The sequence below is a fragment of the Nomascus leucogenys genome, chromosome 3 (assembly GCF_006542625.1).
Source record: "Nomascus leucogenys isolate Asia chromosome 3, Asia_NLE_v1, whole genome shotgun sequence".
Taxonomy (NCBI): Eukaryota; Metazoa; Chordata; class Mammalia; order Primates; family Hylobatidae; genus Nomascus; species Nomascus leucogenys.
In genome coordinates this window covers 29,443,135-29,460,703 of record NC_044383.1, presented here as the reverse complement: position 1 = coordinate 29,460,703, position 17,569 = coordinate 29,443,135, and the positions used below count along the sequence as shown (strand labels likewise).

General features: G+C 39.7%; 1 protein-coding gene across 1 annotated transcript in view; it reads right to left on the bottom strand.

Annotated features, from left to right (window-relative positions):
* CFAP43 (cilia and flagella associated protein 43) overlaps positions 1-17,569 on the bottom strand; it is a 99,461-nt gene that overhangs the window by 36,051 nt on the left and 45,841 nt on the right. The window contains exons 15-20 of the mRNA XM_030807387.1: positions 17,200-17,349; positions 16,242-16,372; positions 13,898-14,045; positions 11,363-11,455; positions 10,560-10,637; positions 3,477-3,602 (exon numbers count right to left, since the gene is read on the bottom strand). Of these exons, the coding sequence (XP_030663247.1) occupies positions 3,477-3,602; positions 10,560-10,637; positions 11,363-11,455; positions 13,898-14,045; positions 16,242-16,372; positions 17,200-17,349 (726 nt within the window). The remainder of the gene's footprint in view (positions 1-3,476; positions 3,603-10,559; positions 10,638-11,362; positions 11,456-13,897; positions 14,046-16,241; positions 16,373-17,199; positions 17,350-17,569) is intronic.

The window sequence follows — 17,569 nt, the reverse complement described above, 5'->3', positions numbered from 1 at the left end:
CTCAGTGGTAGAGTTTAGTTGTCTTTCTCCAACACTTTGAGCCACCTTGCACTGAGATGCACTTTCGGAAAACACATCTCTGCCTTTGAGAACGTCTCCTGAAGTTTGTCTGTAGGCTTGGATTCTCTTCCTTGAGGACACACAGTACCTCTAAGGATGGTCGGGTTGCATACATGAGTGAAGTGGCGTGTGAGGATGGATGCACTGTGGTGGTGAGCTGCATGGCTAATGTGCACAAAGCCTGCTGGTTGGAACAGCAGGGAAGCAAAACCACTGAGCAAAGTCTTCCTGTTTTATTAGAGAGGTTTGGAATTCATATTTTTAAGTGAAACTGCCAGATATCTAAATGTTGGCTGAAATCTCGCCAACATACATTTGAAGTGCCAGTTTGTGACCTCTGTCTGGGAGTCTTCACTGTACTTAATTCTTCTATTATTTATGTCCACAATAAAAAGAACCCTCTACTACTCTTGGGGATCATACAATTTGTGTTTTTTTCCACTTAAAAACATGTTACTTCAGTTAGTTTTACTTGCTTACATAATCTTATTGCTTATTATTTAACTAAGTATTCTTATTTTAATAGAGTTTGCTGAAAGGCCTGGTGTGAAAGTGAGATCTAACAATCTTTAGTCCTTAGGATCCTCTTCAGGACCTTTGTGCACTTCATTTTGTTGGCAGAATTATTAGCAAACTAGCTAAGAATAATATCTCACAGATTTAAAATGTCTTTTTTAGTACTTCTTGTGAATTTCTATTTATTTTATTGTCTGATTAAATGACTTTAATTTGCAATTCATTTCTTTTTGATTCTGATCCAGTGAGTTAATAGCTAATATAGTTTTAAATTATTTCTTTCTAAATAGACAGCTGGCTTGGCATATCAGTTGTCAGAACCTGCCTGATTCCCAGCCCACTCGGCCCTCCTCTCTCCACTGCTGAGGCTGTTTGATCAACTCCTCCAAACTCAGTCCCTAATACTGTGTCCAGATTGTCATTATCGGGCTTTGGTCTTTTTCCTATCATTGGGATCCTGGCTCGGGTAGGGTAGTAGCCTAGTCTCTCATTCACATCCTTGACTGGCAGGTGCCACTAACTCCTCCCAAGGACTAGTATTCTGATCCTAAACATGCTGAAAGCTCCTAAACAGCTGAGTTTATGGTGCCATCTGCTAACACTGTTCTCTCCTGGGCCACTATTGTACCTAATCTGGTGTTAATATCTCTTCAAAGGCACAGAGCTCAAGAAAAAAAATAAACAATATGAGGGAAACTAGCATATGGAAGGCCTTTCTCTGCACCAAATCCTGCCTCAGAGGATCAAGGAGAACTCTTGAGGTATGAGCACGAATTTGGTAAGTGGCAAGGAGGGGCATCTGGGGCAGAGGCACAGGGTGGCGGTGGGGTAGGTAGGATGAGTTTGGCAATGGTAAATAGTTCAGCGGGCCAGGGGAGCAGGTTCACTATGTCAAGTAGTTATATACAGCTTGGAGAGAGAAGCAAAGATACGGTGAGGAAGGGGGCAGGCACCGAACCCACACACTTTGCTGAGTGGTCAAGATGAGTGGGCTGGGAGAACCTGGTGCAGAATAGCAGGGGGCATTCCAAGCCTGAGCCAAACCAGAGCCAAGGAGGAAGAGCCTCCAAGGAGGAAGAGTCAGGATCTTCCTGGCTCTGATCTTAGCCAAGGGACTGTATCTCTCTAAGCCTCTATCTAAGCCTCAGTTTTTTCAAGTGGGGCAAACTATTACCTGCCTTTTTTGATTGTGACGATCAAAATAAATAACATTCAAAAAGCTCCTAGATTGGTGCCTACCTCTTGTGATAAGAAAATGGGATTTTTTTTCATAGCTTCCTGTTGCACAGTCAATAAAAAAGCCAAATTATTTACTGCAATATACAAGGTCTTCAGGGGCTAGCCTCTGCCTACCTCCCCCACCTCATTCCATGAGGCTCTCTCCCATCCACCATGCTTCAGCCTTTCTGGCATGCTGTTCCTGGAATACTCCAAGCCATTTCTGCCTGTGGGCCTTTGCTCTTGCTGCTCCCTGTGCTTGACATTCTCTTCCCTCAGATCTTTGCACAGCCAGATCTCTCTCTCTCCCTTTAGTTCTCAACTGAAATGTCAGCCCTTTGAAGTGGTTTTCTTTGAGCACAGAAGTAGATCTCCCACATCTATCACAGCATCCAGTTTGTTTCCATCATATACTATGTAGAGATTTGGTTACGGCCTGTCTTCTTCAGTACATTAGCCCCATGACAGCAGAAATGTGTCTGTCTTCTTTATTGTATTCCCAGCACCTAGATTAATATGCCCAGCACATTAATAAATGTTGCAGAATGAATGAAGGAATGATTATCCCAGGTAAATTTTATTGTACTAAATCAGTCTGTTGAGATACTCTTGTCCTAACTGTTATCCACTACATTTCCTCACCTTCTCAGTCTCATGTCATTCACTAATTTGACAAATCTCCTCATTTCTGTATCTTCACCCCAGTCATTAATAAAGATGTTTATCAGGGCCAAGGCCTGGGGCACATGGTGGAAACCTCCCTCCTAGAGGCATCAGTCAAATAATCAACCTCCTCTTGGTGTAGTTGTTTAATCTATTATAATCCACCTTAACTGTACTTGAATTCAGCTATCTTTCATTCTCCTGTGTTTTTATATTTGCACATTCAAAAAATTAACCTGTACTAGCAGGTTGAGAAAGAGGTAGCTTCAGAATATCCTGTGTAAAACACACTTAGGGCTTTTATTTAAAATAAAATCCATATGAGCAAACAATTTGATGTGACTGCCAGAAAATAATACAAAGGCTGAATTAATAGAAGTATAGTATGAATGGAGGTTTCAGTTTATGTTTTTCTCTACACTGTACAGAAAATAATTTGAATTATTCTGTGGGTACCATATGCAAATATAATTAATCCAGAGGAAAATGGCATGATGATGACGAGGCTATTGAAACTATAATATATGATGGTCATAGGAGCTGCGATAATTAGCCCAGATAGGAGAAGATCCACAGGGAACATGGAAATTTCTAATCCTCTACCACTCTCAGAGGGGCCATAGAGTAGGAAGTGATCAAAGAGTAGAAGGATCAGTGAGTACAGGAAGAAAGATTTCAACTCTAATTAAGAAAGGGCTTACTAAACCAGAAGCGTCCAAAGTTGGCATGAGGTGGCTGAGAAGACTTCCAAAACTGTTCAAACATATGGCTGGCATGAATGTCATGGAAGGGAAGCAAATGTCAGATGTCTGGCTGGCCTAGATGCTCTCCCTGCTCCTAATCCCCAAATTCGATGATCCTCTGATTCATTACACTTATATGCACTACGTTTGCTTTATTCACATTATACTGGAAAAGGTTTTGTCATATTCACATTATTATGAAAAAGTTCCCTTTCCTATTATCTTTTTACTTCTTTCATCATAACTTTATGGTGTTTAAATTACACTTTTTCATACCTTTGCCACTTCTTCCTGACTTTCATCATGAAGCCTTTCTAGTTCCTCAAGATCCAGACCAAATTCCTGTTGGTCTAATTTTGCAATATTTTCTAGTTTGTCATTTTCTTCCATCATATTCAGAATCTGAATGTTGAAATAAAAAAGAGTGGTGACAAGTAAAGAATTAAACTGTAATAACATAATTTTCTTAGTTTCTTTTAGGCAGCAATCAATAAAAAATAGATGTTCTGTTTATCAAAGTAGTAATACTATTTTGTAAGTCAACTGTTGTTGAGTGCTGTGCTGAGAGCATTCAGGGCTGCAATGCATCCTGCTGATCCATCTGATTTCCATCTTTCAGTTGTTATAGTTTTCATGCTCCTAACATGAATAATTAGATTATGGGCTTATTGTGGTTATTGAAGTTTTAAGATTTCATCCTTAAAAACTCTTTCATCTAATAAGAAAAACTACGAAAATATATAAGCTCATCATTTCATTCAATAATATTAAAGCACCGTTGCTAGTTTGAGGTACACTAACAGCATTGTGGTTATGTGTTTTAAAAGTCTTTATCATTTAGAGATACATACTGAAATAATTAAAGATGATATGATGTTTGGGATTTACTTCAAAATAATCAGGGGAGGGGTAATGGATGGAAGCATTGGTGAAATGATATTGGCCATTGGATGTATTATATTATTCTCTCCAATTTTGCATAATTTTGAACTTCTATACAATAAAAATTATCTTTAAAAGTTCATAACTTAAAAAAATTCAGCGGCAAAGGATACATACTACAACACATATGACAAAATATTAATGTCTTTAATATATAAAAAGCACTTACAAATAAACAAAAACAAGGTTGACAACATGATAGAAAAAATAGGACGTCAGTTTCAAAATGGTGGACTGAGAATGAGTTTAATGATTTTTCTTTTTTGCCCCAAAATATAAAGTTAAGAGAAAAGAAGTATAGCACAGATAAACCCATCACTCGATGAAGAGGAAAAAAGGAATCCTTCAGGAGCATGAAAACTATAACAACTGAAAGATGGAAATCAGATGGATCAGCAGGATGCATCACAGCCCCGAATGCCCTCAGCACAGCACTCAACAACAGGTGGAAGCTACACCAGATACAGGAACAAGGGTTTACCTAAGAGTGCTGGCAGGTTGATTAGTTGGGGGTGCTGCATCAGAAACAGACAGTAGAACCTGCCTGTACCCCCACCTGGTGAAGTTCCCTAGGGTCCAGCAGTAGTAACTGGAGTGTTTGTCTCCAGGTAGAAGAAACTGGAATGAATATTTGGATGGGAGAAACAGGGCAAGGCCCAAGGAATCTGTTAGTGGCTAGAAAGAATAGAGAACAACCCCCACCACACAATGGGCTGCCAAGACACTTCCCAACATCACCCACCCCTTCTCTTTTTACTGAGAGCAGACAGAATACCTGCTGAAGTCAGATCTCCTACACTTCTTCCAAAGTAGACTGAGCTGGTGTCATGGAACTATAACAGGGAGTTTCAATTATAGAGACAACCATGAAATAATAACAATAAATCACTAAATATTTGGGGAACAACAAGACCACTGGAGAGAGACAATAAATTCAACAAATAGAAGACTTGTTGCCCAAAAGAAAAGAGTTAATTAAGCGAGAAGGGTATAATTTTACAGTAACTAGGGATGCAAAATATTGTATTTCATAAAAAGAATCATAAGACAAGAAAAAGAAATGAAGTATAAAGACTGATGAGAGAAATATGTTATTTTCAAAAGTTATGATAGTCTACCTAGATAATCTAAGACAATCAAGTGACAAAATAGTAGAACTAAAAAGAATTCAACAAGGTGGTCAGAAAAAAATCAATAACATTCACATATACTAATAATATATACCAATATATAACATATACCAATTGTATTAGTCTGTTTTCATGCAGCTGAAAAAGACATACCTGAGACTGGGCAATTTACAAAAGAAAGAGATTTAACGGGCTTACAGTTCCACATGGTTGGTGAAGCCTCACAATCATGGCAGAAGGTGAAAGGAAAGGCATGTCTCACATGGCAGCAGACAAGAGAAGAGAGCTTGTGCAGGGAAACTCCCCTTTTTATTTTATTTACTTACTTAATTAATTAATTAATTTATTTTTTGAGACGGAGTCTCGCTTTGTCGCCCAGGCTGGAGTGCAGTGGCACAATCTTGGCTCACTGCAAGCTCCGCCTCCTGGGTTCACGCCATTCTCCTGCCTCAGCCTCTCCAAGTAGCTGGGACTACAGGCGCCCGCCACCACACCTGGCTAATTTTTTTGTATTTTTAGTAGAGATGGGGTTTCACCGTGGTCTGGATCTCCTGACCTTGTGATCCGCCCGCCTCAGCCTCCCAAAGTGCTGGGATTACAAGCATGAGCCACCGCGCCCGGCCAACTCCCCTTTTTAAAAGTATCCGATTTCCTGAGACTTCTTCACTATTGCAAGAATAGCATAAGAAAGACCCGCCCCCATGATTCAGTTATCTCCCACCAGGTCCCTTCCACAACACATGGGAATTATGGGAGCTACAATTCAAGATGAGATTTGGGTGGGGACACAGCCAAACCATATCACCAATGTAATAGAAAAATATTCCATTCACAAAAATGGTGTAAACTATAAGATACCTAAAATAAACCTAATAAAGAAATTTATACAAAGTCACTTTCAGAGAAACTATAAACTTTCACTGGAGATTACCTTTTTAAAATTGAATAAAGATAAATAAATATATAATATACACATATGTAAGTATTATATATTTAATGAAAATATAACTGGCCAGGCGTGGTGGCTCACGCCTATAATCCCAGCACTTTGGGAGGCCGAGACGGGCAGATCACGAGGTCAGGAGATTGAGACCATCCTGGCTAACACGGTGAAACCCCATCTCTACTAAAAATACAAAAAAATAGCCAGGCGAGGTGGCAGGCGCTTGTAGTCCCAGCTACTCGGGAGGCTGAGGCAGGAGAATGGCGTGAACCTGGGAGGCAGAGCTTGCAGTGAGCCGAGATCGTGCCACTGCACTCCAGCCTGGGTGACAGAGTAAGAGCGAGACTCTGTCTAAAACAAACAAACAAAAAAACCAAAAAGAAAATATAACTTTAAAAGTTATATATTTTAAAAGAAATAAATACACAGGCCTGGTGCAGTGGCTCATGCCTGTAATCCCAGCACTTTGGGAGGCCAAGGCAGAAGGCTAGGAATTCAAGACCAGCCTGGGCATCATAGGGAGACCCTGTCTCTTCAGAAAAATACAAAAATTACTTGAGCATGGTGGCGCATGTCCGCAGGCCTAGCTACTTGGAAGGCTGAGGTGAGAGGATTGCTTGAGCCCAGGCGTTCAAGGCTGCAGTGAGCTACGCTTATGTCACTGCACTCTAGCCTGGGTTACTAAGCAAGATCTTGTCTCTAAATAAATAAATGAAAGATGTAAATATATAAATATATGCTCCTCAACTTATGATGGGGTTATGGCCCAACAAACCCATCATAAGATGAAAATATCATGTCAAAAGGGGCGTTTGTAGACATGATGGGCTGCGAAAACATAAAACACGATATCCAAAATATGCTGGCAACACAGTACACTGCAGAGTATTCATTGTTTACCTTCATGATTGCGTGGCTGACTAGGAGCTGTGGCTTACTGCTGCTGCCCAACGTTGTGAGAGAGTATGGTACCACATATTGCTACTCTGGGAAAAGATCAAAATAAGCCTGCAGACATGCACCACCACGCCCAAGTTTCTACTGAATGTGCATTGCTTTTGCACCACCATAAGGTCAAAAAATTATAAGTTGAACCACTGTGAGTTGGGGACTGTCTGTATATATCTTAATTCAATTTAAAAAATATTCTTCAGTAAAGTTTTATCATACATATTGATATATATACTGCAGTTCAGAGCTGGCAGATAAATTCTTCTCCAAATCAAACTATAAGCAATATATTCTCAATCAAAATCAAATCAGAGTTTTTCATGGAGTTTGCCAAGCTGATTTTAAAATTCCAATGGAAAATTAAGTATACATAAAAAGGCCAATTTTTTTTAAAGAAGGGCAAAAGGAGAATTATTCTCAAGATACAAGAACTATTATAAAGCTATAGTAATTAAAATAGTTTGGTATTGGCTCAAGAAAAATCAATATTCAATCTTAGAACAGAGTCCAGAAATAATCCTATATCCAGGGACTGATAGAGGAGACACTGCAAATCAGCAGAGAAAGGATAGTATATTAAATAAAACAGACTGGGGAAATGGGCTATTTATTTGAAAAAATAAAATTAGAACTATATGTCATACCATTCATGAAAATAAATTATAGGTGAAATCAAAGAGTATTAGAAGAAAATATGTATGACTTTGAAAGGTCATTTAAAATCAGATGTAAAACCCAAAAGTTATAAAGAAAATGATCAATAACTTGGATCATGCCATAATTTTAAAATTCTGCTTTATAATAAAATTATTTAAAATTTGGCACATTATAAAAGTTAAAAGACAGTATTTATAGTAGGATGAGCCATATGCTTTTCTAGAAAATATTTGTAGGTTGAGCCATATAAAACAGCAATTGCATGAAGTTCCACCTAATAATAAGGGCTACCTTTAGATATGTCCCATTCACACTTCCATGCTCTTCTCCTTCCCAACTGACTCAAATGAGATCAAGCAAGGCAATCTTCGAAGCCCTGAGCTGCAGATAGCAGGGTCTCCAACAGCCTGGGTCTCTGAATGACTGCATGGAACAGAGCAGCTGCTGAGCTAAAGACCCACCAGGATGGTTACATGGGAATGAAATAACCTTCTCATCACTGTGCCACTATGTTTTTTTGAGTTTGTTACCATAGGCTAGCTAACTCTAATTATCATAAATACATATAAATAAAAAATAAAAATAAAGAACTTCTATAATCAACAAGAAAATGACCAATTATTCAATAAGGAAATAGGCAAAGAATATAAACAGGAAATTCACAAGAGAAGAAATACAAATAGTGTTTAGAGTTATGAAAAGGTGCTCAGCCTTATTAGTAATCAGGAAAATAAAAACAAAGGCCAAGGAAATGATTTAAGAACTTTTTCTAAAACCGAGAGACAAAGGTTTCCTATTAAAATGCCCATCGAAGTCTAGCACATCAAAGAAGAAAACACCTAGGGTCCTGGTAGGAAAAGGTAACACATTCAAATGGGAAAACTGGAAGAGAGAAACTTAAAAAAAACTGGAAGAGAGAAACTTAAAAAAAACTGGAAGAGAGAAACTTAAAAAAAAAAGATTTGGCAGAGTAAGGAGAGCCAGCAACACATGATAAAGCATTAGGCTACCAACTGCGGGAAGCCATCTCTGCTCCTAGGTCTGAAGAGCAAGGGCTGGGAGTGGTTAATGAACCTGGAGAGACCCATAAATGTAGAAGGATGGCGGTCATTGACAACTCATAACCCTACAGGGAGGAAACTGGGAGAATGAGGACCCTGGTCTTAGTCTCCTGCCCTGCAATCCATGCTCTCAGCCCCAAGAGGCTGGCCTTCATGAACAGCAACAATGGGGTTCTCCTGCTGATGCAACTTATTGCCTAAACCCAAGAGAAAGCCAGAAGGCAAGAGAGTGCATTGCTACTGCCCATAAAGGCCAGCCTCTTGGGGCTCAAAGAAGAGTGGAAAAGGGAAGAGAGTCTTGGTTTGCACCAGCAAACCTAGAATACCCATTGAACATATAAAGGTGCATAACTGTAAATTTCCAAACACTATGGATAAAGAGAGGATCCTGTAAGTCTCCAAAGATAAAAATCTGGTTACCTACAAAGAATTGGGAGTCAGGCACTGGATTCTCTGAAGGAAACACTGGAAGCCAGGAGACAATGGAGCAAGCCTTCAACATTCTGAAGGCAAACCATCAAATGGATATGAATGTAGGATAATCACATTTTAAGAAAAACCACATCTCACAAAATGTACCTCCCATGTACCCTTTCTCAAGAACAGAGCCAAAGCATCTGACAGATCTAGCAGCAGGGCATCATTCACAATGGATTCCACTTGGATGGCACCCCAGAAGCACAGCTGTTATAAAGGATGTTCCCAAGCATGGCACAGCACAGCAGTCCTGCATAGGAAGCTACTGAAGGATACACACCAAGAAGACAAAGAAAATCACATAGGACTCACAAAACAGGAGCTCTGACTTAAGAGGCAGATCTCTAGGACAGCAGCCATACAGCTGGTCTACAGAGCAAGAGCAAGGTGCTTTGACTGGAGCTGGAGGATGGAAAGCTCTAGAAGGGAGGTTGCCCAAAAAATGTACTCACAGATTGATCACTTCAGGTATTTGATTGTATTGAGAAGAAGCTGTTAGCATTTTGAGTTTGAACAGGTCATAGAAAGGCTTACCCAAAACAAAGGCAACTATTAATTCTAAGAAAAATCAAGTTGTAAAAGCAGAAATGTAATAATAATATACCATGTGGCTCAGCATTGAAGAATATTCAAATAACTATCATAGTGTGTATTCCAAGCATGGATTTATATGTGTGCTATAGTGGGGATGGGGAGGAGTAACAAGCATAACTACTCATGTTCCATACCAGGATGCCCATAGTTAGCATCAAAACAGAAATATCAAGAAATAACAACAGTATTAACAAGACTATTTAGACAGAGGTAAACAGCCCAAATGAAAAAGTAGAAAGAAGAGAAAACAGTTACCTCAGGAGTACAGGAATCAATCCAGAGAAATAGGGCAGTTGCTGCTTAAAAAATATTATTTTTAACTACATAACTCAGTATTATTTAATCTGTAAAAATACAAATGCATAACTTTGATAAAAATCAGTTATAAAGACAAATAAGACGGTAATTTGGGGGAAGATGGGGAAAACCACTGTTGATATGGAGTGTGAATTGGAGAAATTTTATCTTTAAAGAACCTCAGAAAACTGAGCTTACAAGCAGAGAAAAGGGAGATATAGTTCCTCAGGGTAGAACAAAATTAAGTTCAGAAAGTAATTTTAGAACAAGGGCCAAATGTATTAGAATATGAAATTACAACACTTACAGTTTTGGAAAGTGATTTGATTCCTTGTTTTATCTCTTTCCTTTTCTTGGAAAACAGATTAATCTCCTTTTTGATGGCCTGAAACAGAACAAGTGTATCACTTAACAAAGCAAGAGAAATATCAGCCAGAGAGACAGACAGAGAGCAATTCTCTAGAAACAGAAACTAAAATTTGTAAAGACTAATATAAAGTGTACATGAAGTAATACCACTGCAGTACCTTGCTTAAATCTAACTGCTACTACGTAAGTGACATTAAAGCAACATGAAACTGATGTCAATTATATGGCCAATGGAAAGAAAATAATTAAGTAGTGAAAAATTAGTGAACAGTTGATTAAGGAAAACCAGTATGCACTTTTATTGGGAACTTGAGACTAGATCAATAGGCTAAATCCAGACACGAGCTGTAATCAGTCGGTCACCTTCCTGAACAGCTGCAGCCACAGCATCCCTTCCCCTGTTCCTGGTCCACAGGACACAGGAAGACAAGCATCCCCTAAAACTCACTCCACAGTGGAGTACTGCAGTTCATCCTCTGCTGTGGCTTACCTGGACACCATTGTTGGGGTGCATGTCAGCCTACGTACAGTTCTTAAAGCTCATATAACTTGATCTAAATGATTGGGCTGTGTTTAGGGTGTTTATTTGCTTTCAGAAAAGTTACACCTGTATGTTGTAATGCTCTGCCAAGTGGTGTCTCATTCCATCTTCTAACTTTCCAGTAGGTTTCTATAGGAAACTAATCTATTTGGTGCATCTACAGAGCACTATTTCAAACCTACCCCATGTTTCACAAATACCTCTTGGCTTTTTTGTTGTATCCAAGGAATTTCCTTCTTAACATCAGTTAGAACTAATTCATCTTGTGATGAGTCAGTGCTTGCCTTCTGTTTCTGATACATGTTAGAAAAAGACAGACGTGTCTTAATGTTAAAATTCATCAAGTTTTTCCCCTCCCACCCTACCACATGTAACTGCTTTGAATTCCTTTGCATTTGTTGCATTTTTGAAAATAATCTCAAACATTTCGTCTACCCAAGATGTAACATTTTATTCAGGTAAGTCCTACCAGTCTGCCCTTATGTTAGCCACAACTTCCACTGAGGAAGCAGAGATGATCAGACCAGTCACACTGTCACTACTCTTTGCCTTCTTTGTTACTGTGACCCAAATGTTCCTGCCCATCAGGGCCTGTACCACCATCTGTGCTTAGGATCTTTTTTCTTCTTTTTGAAGTCTTAATACTTAACAAAACTTTTTTTCAATGCCATCTCCTTCTGTATCATCAATTTCTCCCTTTTACAGGATCTTTCCCAACAGCATCCAAACATGCTCTACTATCTCCTGTCTTAGGAAAACTACTCTCACTTGACCATCACATTCTTCTTCAGCCACCACCCTATTTCTTTTTTTTTTTTTTTGAGATGGAGTCTTGCTCTGTCACCCAGGCTGGAGTGCAGTGGTATGATGTTGGCTCACTGCAACCTCCGCCTCCCGGGTTCATGCCATTCTCCTGCCTCAGCCTCCTGAGTAGCTGGGACTACAGGTGCGTGCCATCACACCTGGCTAATCTTTTGTATTTTTAGTAGAGACAGGTTTCACCATGTTAGCCAGGATGGTCTTGATCTCCTGACCTCGTGATATGCCCACCTCGGCCTCCCAAAGTGCTGGGATTACAGGTGTGTGCCAACCACTGTCCCCGCCGGCCTACCACCGTTTCTATGCTCCCCTTTGCAGCAAAATGTCTTGAAAGAGTTTGGGATGCCACGCTCTCCTGGTTCTCCTGTAACCTCACTGGCTACCCCTCCTCAGGGTCCTCTGTATCCCTGAACTCTTCTCCTGGCTCTCCAGAAGTTGCTCTGTCCTGGTGCTCTTCTGCTTCTTGCCATTCATGCTTCCATGATGTCCTTACCTACTGTTATGGCTTTAAATCCCATCCGCATGCCCTTGACTCAAATCAACATATCCAGTCCCGACCTCTCCTCAGAACCCAAGTTCATCTATCCAACAGCTGAACTGGCATCTTCACGTGGATGTCTAACAGGCTTCTCCAGCTTAGCGTGGGTAAAACTGATTTTGAATTCCCTTCTTTCTCTTCATAGCTGCCCCCTTCCCCCAGAGTCTGCCCCATCTCCATGAATGACACCATCTTCTACATAAATGTTCAAGTAAAACAATCTAGGAGTTCTTGGGCCCTTTGTTTTCCTCTCTCTCTATGTCAAATTCATCAGTGAGTTCTATCAACCCTACCTCTGAAACCCACCTGGAATCCACTACTTCTCTCCTTGGCACAAGACTCCGCCACCTCCATCATTGCTACCTGAACCTCTGCCTTAGCCTCCTGAGCAATGTCCCTGCTTCTTATCCTGCTTATCACCTACAGGAAACATTCTCCTCACAGCATCAAATAGTCATTTCAATAATGTCAATTATACCTTGTTAATCCTCTGTTCAGAATACCTGACTCAGTTCTCATTACATGTAAAATAAAATTCAAGCTCTTTACCTAGTTTACAAAGCCCTTCGTTATCTGGTCTCCTCCCACTTTGAAGACCTCACCTCCCACCACTTTCTCCCTTGCTCGCTTCAACCACACAGGTCTTTTTTAGGTCCTAAGATACCACACGCCAAGCTCTTTCCCCCTTTGCCCTGAATACTCTTGCTACCCTCCCATTGTCTTTGCATGGTGGTGTTCTCTTTTAATTCAGATCTCAGCTTAAATGTCTTCTTGGAGAGGCTATCCAGCCCAATACTATCACATCAACCTATTTTTATTCACTGAATAGAACTTGTTACTATCTCATTGTTTCTTCTGCATTTGCTTGTTTATCTGTCTCTCCCTGCCCATCTCCAACCCCCATCCATGGAGTTCCAGGGTGTAAACTCCATGGAAGCAGAAATTTTTCTTTCTTGTTCATGGCTATATCCCCCACAGCCTAGCACTCTGTAGGCACTCTATAAATATTTGTTAATTGAATGAGTGAATACTGTTCTTTAGCTAGACACTTCCTAAATAATATCTGTAATATGAAAGTATAGAGAGACCATTTTGACCAAGCACGAGTGTGGGTAGAAGATTTTTTTTTCCAGGCAAGCTTGGATCTTGTACTATGGTTTAAATGAGATCTGAAATGTACTATTTGCAATTGCTTTGAGAAAGGCTGAATATTTTCTCTCAGACGTAGCTTATTCTCTTTTTGAAAATCATGAGATACCTGGATAAAGAGAAATATTACTAAAAACCTGCTTAAAGAAAACCACAAACTGAAACCGAAAACTTCTGATTTACAAAGAAAGAAATGTAAGCAAGCAAGCTAGCCATATAGGAACTCAACTGTGTGTTCAGAATCGGATCCCAAATCTACGGAAACTTTTGGTGTTGTGCTTAAATAATCATTCTCCTTGTCCATGGTGCTGCTCAGGGAAATTAATAGTTTCTGGTAATAGTCCAGAATTTCACTGGCTAGGTGTTCTCCAAATTGCCTATATTAATAAAAAAGAAAACACAGAGGCTACAAAAATCATAATTTTAAAAATCACATTTAGCTGTATTATTTTCAGGTAACTAGCCATTTCAGTTTATAGATAACTAACCAAGGAAATATGTGGACAATTCTTCAGTGCCTTGTGGAAACTTCTTCTTCAGTGCCTACTTCTTTTTCAGAATTTTTTTTTTTAATTTTTATTTTTTAAAGAAAAAGGGTCTTGCTCTGTCACCTAGGCTGGAGTACAGTGACACAGCTTACTGCAGTCTCGAACTCCTGGGCTCAAATGATCCTTCCACCTCAGCCTCCAGAGTAGCTGGGACTACAGGGGTACACCACCATGCATGGCTAAAGGACTCTGCTTCTTACAGGAGAACCTTTCATGGGTTCCAGGCCATGACAAGCTTCTTGACCTTTCTAGGGTACCCTCTCCTCGCACTGTCCTCATACCCTTACTCAACATGCCCTCTGTACCTGCCCTGGCCATTGCACAGAAGAGCCAGTACACTGGCTGAGCTCTCAGAATGCACCAGGCAGTGTGCTACTTCACACACATAATCACATGTGGCCCTCATCACCCCACCCTGCATTGAGAGTGGTATTATTACTTCCACTTAATTCACCAGGGCATTGCAAACTTTGGACGCATCAGCATCACTGGGAGGGTTTAAAAACAGATTCCTGGGCCCCACTTGCAGACATTCTGACTCAGGAAGTCCAGATGGGATCCAAGAATATGCATTTCTAACAAGCTCACAGATGCTACAGACCCCCTACCTTGAGTAACACTGTAATAGATGATTTAGAGGGGTTGTCATATGCCAAGGTCACAAAGTCAAAAGTCCTAGACCATTGTTTTAAACCTAGCTTTGTTTTGAGTCATAAGTTTGGGTGATTACCAATGGATCAAAATGTCCTTCTTTTTGAGATGCATAAATAAGGCTCCAGCACTTGTTTGTTGTTGCCTGAGATAGTATTTGTTCGCTGGTTATAAACAATATGTTAGGACTTATATAGTGAGATAAAAGTTAATATTCTATTCAGAATCCCATGTATAAAATGGGCATGATGATGCAATCCTCAAATGAGTTTTTGAGGTAAGTGGCTAGCAAAATTGTTATGATACAAAATCTCCACCACATTTAACATTTTCACAATGTTGCAGAGAAGGGCCATATTTTATTACTGCTTTGATCACAGGAGGTATCATGAAATATTATTTTTTCTAAAATGAATTGCATGATTGAAACCACCTTTGCAAAGATTACGGCAGTGAAAGAAGTCTAGCATGGCTGACTCCATCTTGTTTCTAGTCTCACAGGCTGGATGTTCTTGTTCATTCCTCCTAACTGTGGGAGGAATTTAGTTTATAGTTTAACTTGGAAGCAAGGATGATAATAGTACCTCCCTAAAACGGATCCCCTGCTTGTTTGGGGACTGAAACTGTCTTTGATATAATCTAAGCAAAATCTAATTAGGAAAGTGTGTGTGTATATATATACATGTATATGTCAGGGATAAACAGGAGTTTCTAAAGTTATCTGAGCGTCAGAATTGTCCACGTTTCTTATGTTATGAGAGATAGGACTGATCACTCTCAGACATATATTAACTATGTCTTTTTTTTTTTTTTTGTATTTTGATGCTCTGATATCTGGGGCCTTGCTGACTTCTGGAGGCTAGCCAGTCTTTAAAGATAGTAAACAATTTGCTCTGGAACATGCTTTTCAAATGCAAACCGACCAATCCAGAGACCATACCCCCCAACCACCTCCTCTAGTGGGCTTTCACAGTCAGGGCCACCATTTCCCCAATCAGGGCCACCATTTCCCCACCCTAATCACCCGAGGGCCAAGTATGAGACAACTACAGCCAGCCCCTATGCCTCAGAACCCACTGATAATATTCAAACTAGCCAATCCTAAACCTGCCCAATCCTCCCTGTGAAAACCATACTAGAGGATCTCATCCATGTTTTCCTCCCTCTCTCAGCCTCCTGACCCACCCCAGGTCTGCCCCATGAGGTCCCCGCGCATGCAGTGTACTCTTCTCTTGGGATCTGTGAGTATAACAAACTTTCTTTGCACTGGCAGTGGTCTCCCAGCATGTTGGCCTTGCTGTACTTAAATAATAATAAAATCTTTATTTTAAAACACTATACTACATGGGGTTACTTACTGAATACTGTACGTACTTCCACTTTAGGTAGACAAGGGTGCCATCATCTCTCCCATTCACCAGAATGTTTTGTCCATCCATTGAAATTCTCACTGACTGAATCCCATGACCCTGGTGAGAATGACTCCGACACCGAGCAAATGTTTCCTCAATAGTTAAGAAAGCAGAAAAATTACAAATGCAGTTCTACTACGTGGCTTTTCTAATCGGGTTATATTCCCCTTTTTTGTGGATGAATCATTTTCTATTTGCTAACAGCATTTTAATTGGTATGGAAGTAGCCAATTGGCAATACATAGCATTTAAAATCCCCAGTTCAAACCACATTCACCAATACTAATTTGTTCTTCCACTACCTTTGTGTAGTATGGAAGGACAGGGATTATTATCACCAATTTATAATAGGAAATCAGACACAGAGAAGTGAATGGATTGCAGAAGTCTATAAAGCTAGGGAAGGGGCCTTCAGGAAGCAGAGATGGTGAGTTCCGATGGCTTCAAGAGTCAGGGAGCTTCTATTTATGTGTGAAGTAGCTGAGTGTAATGAGAGAGGGTGATGAGCACTGTGAAGAATGGAAGATAACATGCTCTGAAGGATGCTAACTAAGCCAGTTTGATCAGAACTTAAACAAAATGCATCATCAATTTGGTATACAGGGCAACAATTTAAAAACTGAGATTTCTGAGTCATACTGGTTCTCAACCATGATGCCTTTTCTCATTTAGCTTTTAAAATAGGCAGTACATTCAAATGGTTCAAAATTCAAAAATTATAAAAGAGTATTCTGTGAAATCTCCTTCCTGTTCCCATGACCTAATACTTCCAGTGGCAAGCAAGGTAACTAGTACCTTCAATATCTTTTCAGAGTTTTTATGCATATATAAGCAAATTTTTATATACATATAAAATGTTTCTCTATATGAGATCAATATATACACCCGCAATTTTTTTTTTTTTTAAGAAAACAGCTTACCAAAGTATAAACGTCTCGGATACACAGAATTCCACATTTAGCTATTGTTATGAGCCACAATCCATGTGAAGACAGATAGAGCATTCCAGGTCCATACTGTCTGCTTTGTACTTTTTTGTATGGTTTAAGAACGTAGATACCGATATGTTCCTGCCAGTCAAAGAAAATAACCACATTATAGAAAAGATCAGGTGAGCAGCACCTTTGGGTTTGCAGATGTACATGCCCACTGTACATTGTCATTGTAAATAAACTGATATGGGATAAAGTGCAAACATTGTCATTGTAAATAAACTGATATAGGATAAAGTGGGCACCTGCGTTTGCATCATGTTTCCCATTTTTGCAAATAAAAGTTTGTTTCTGCCAA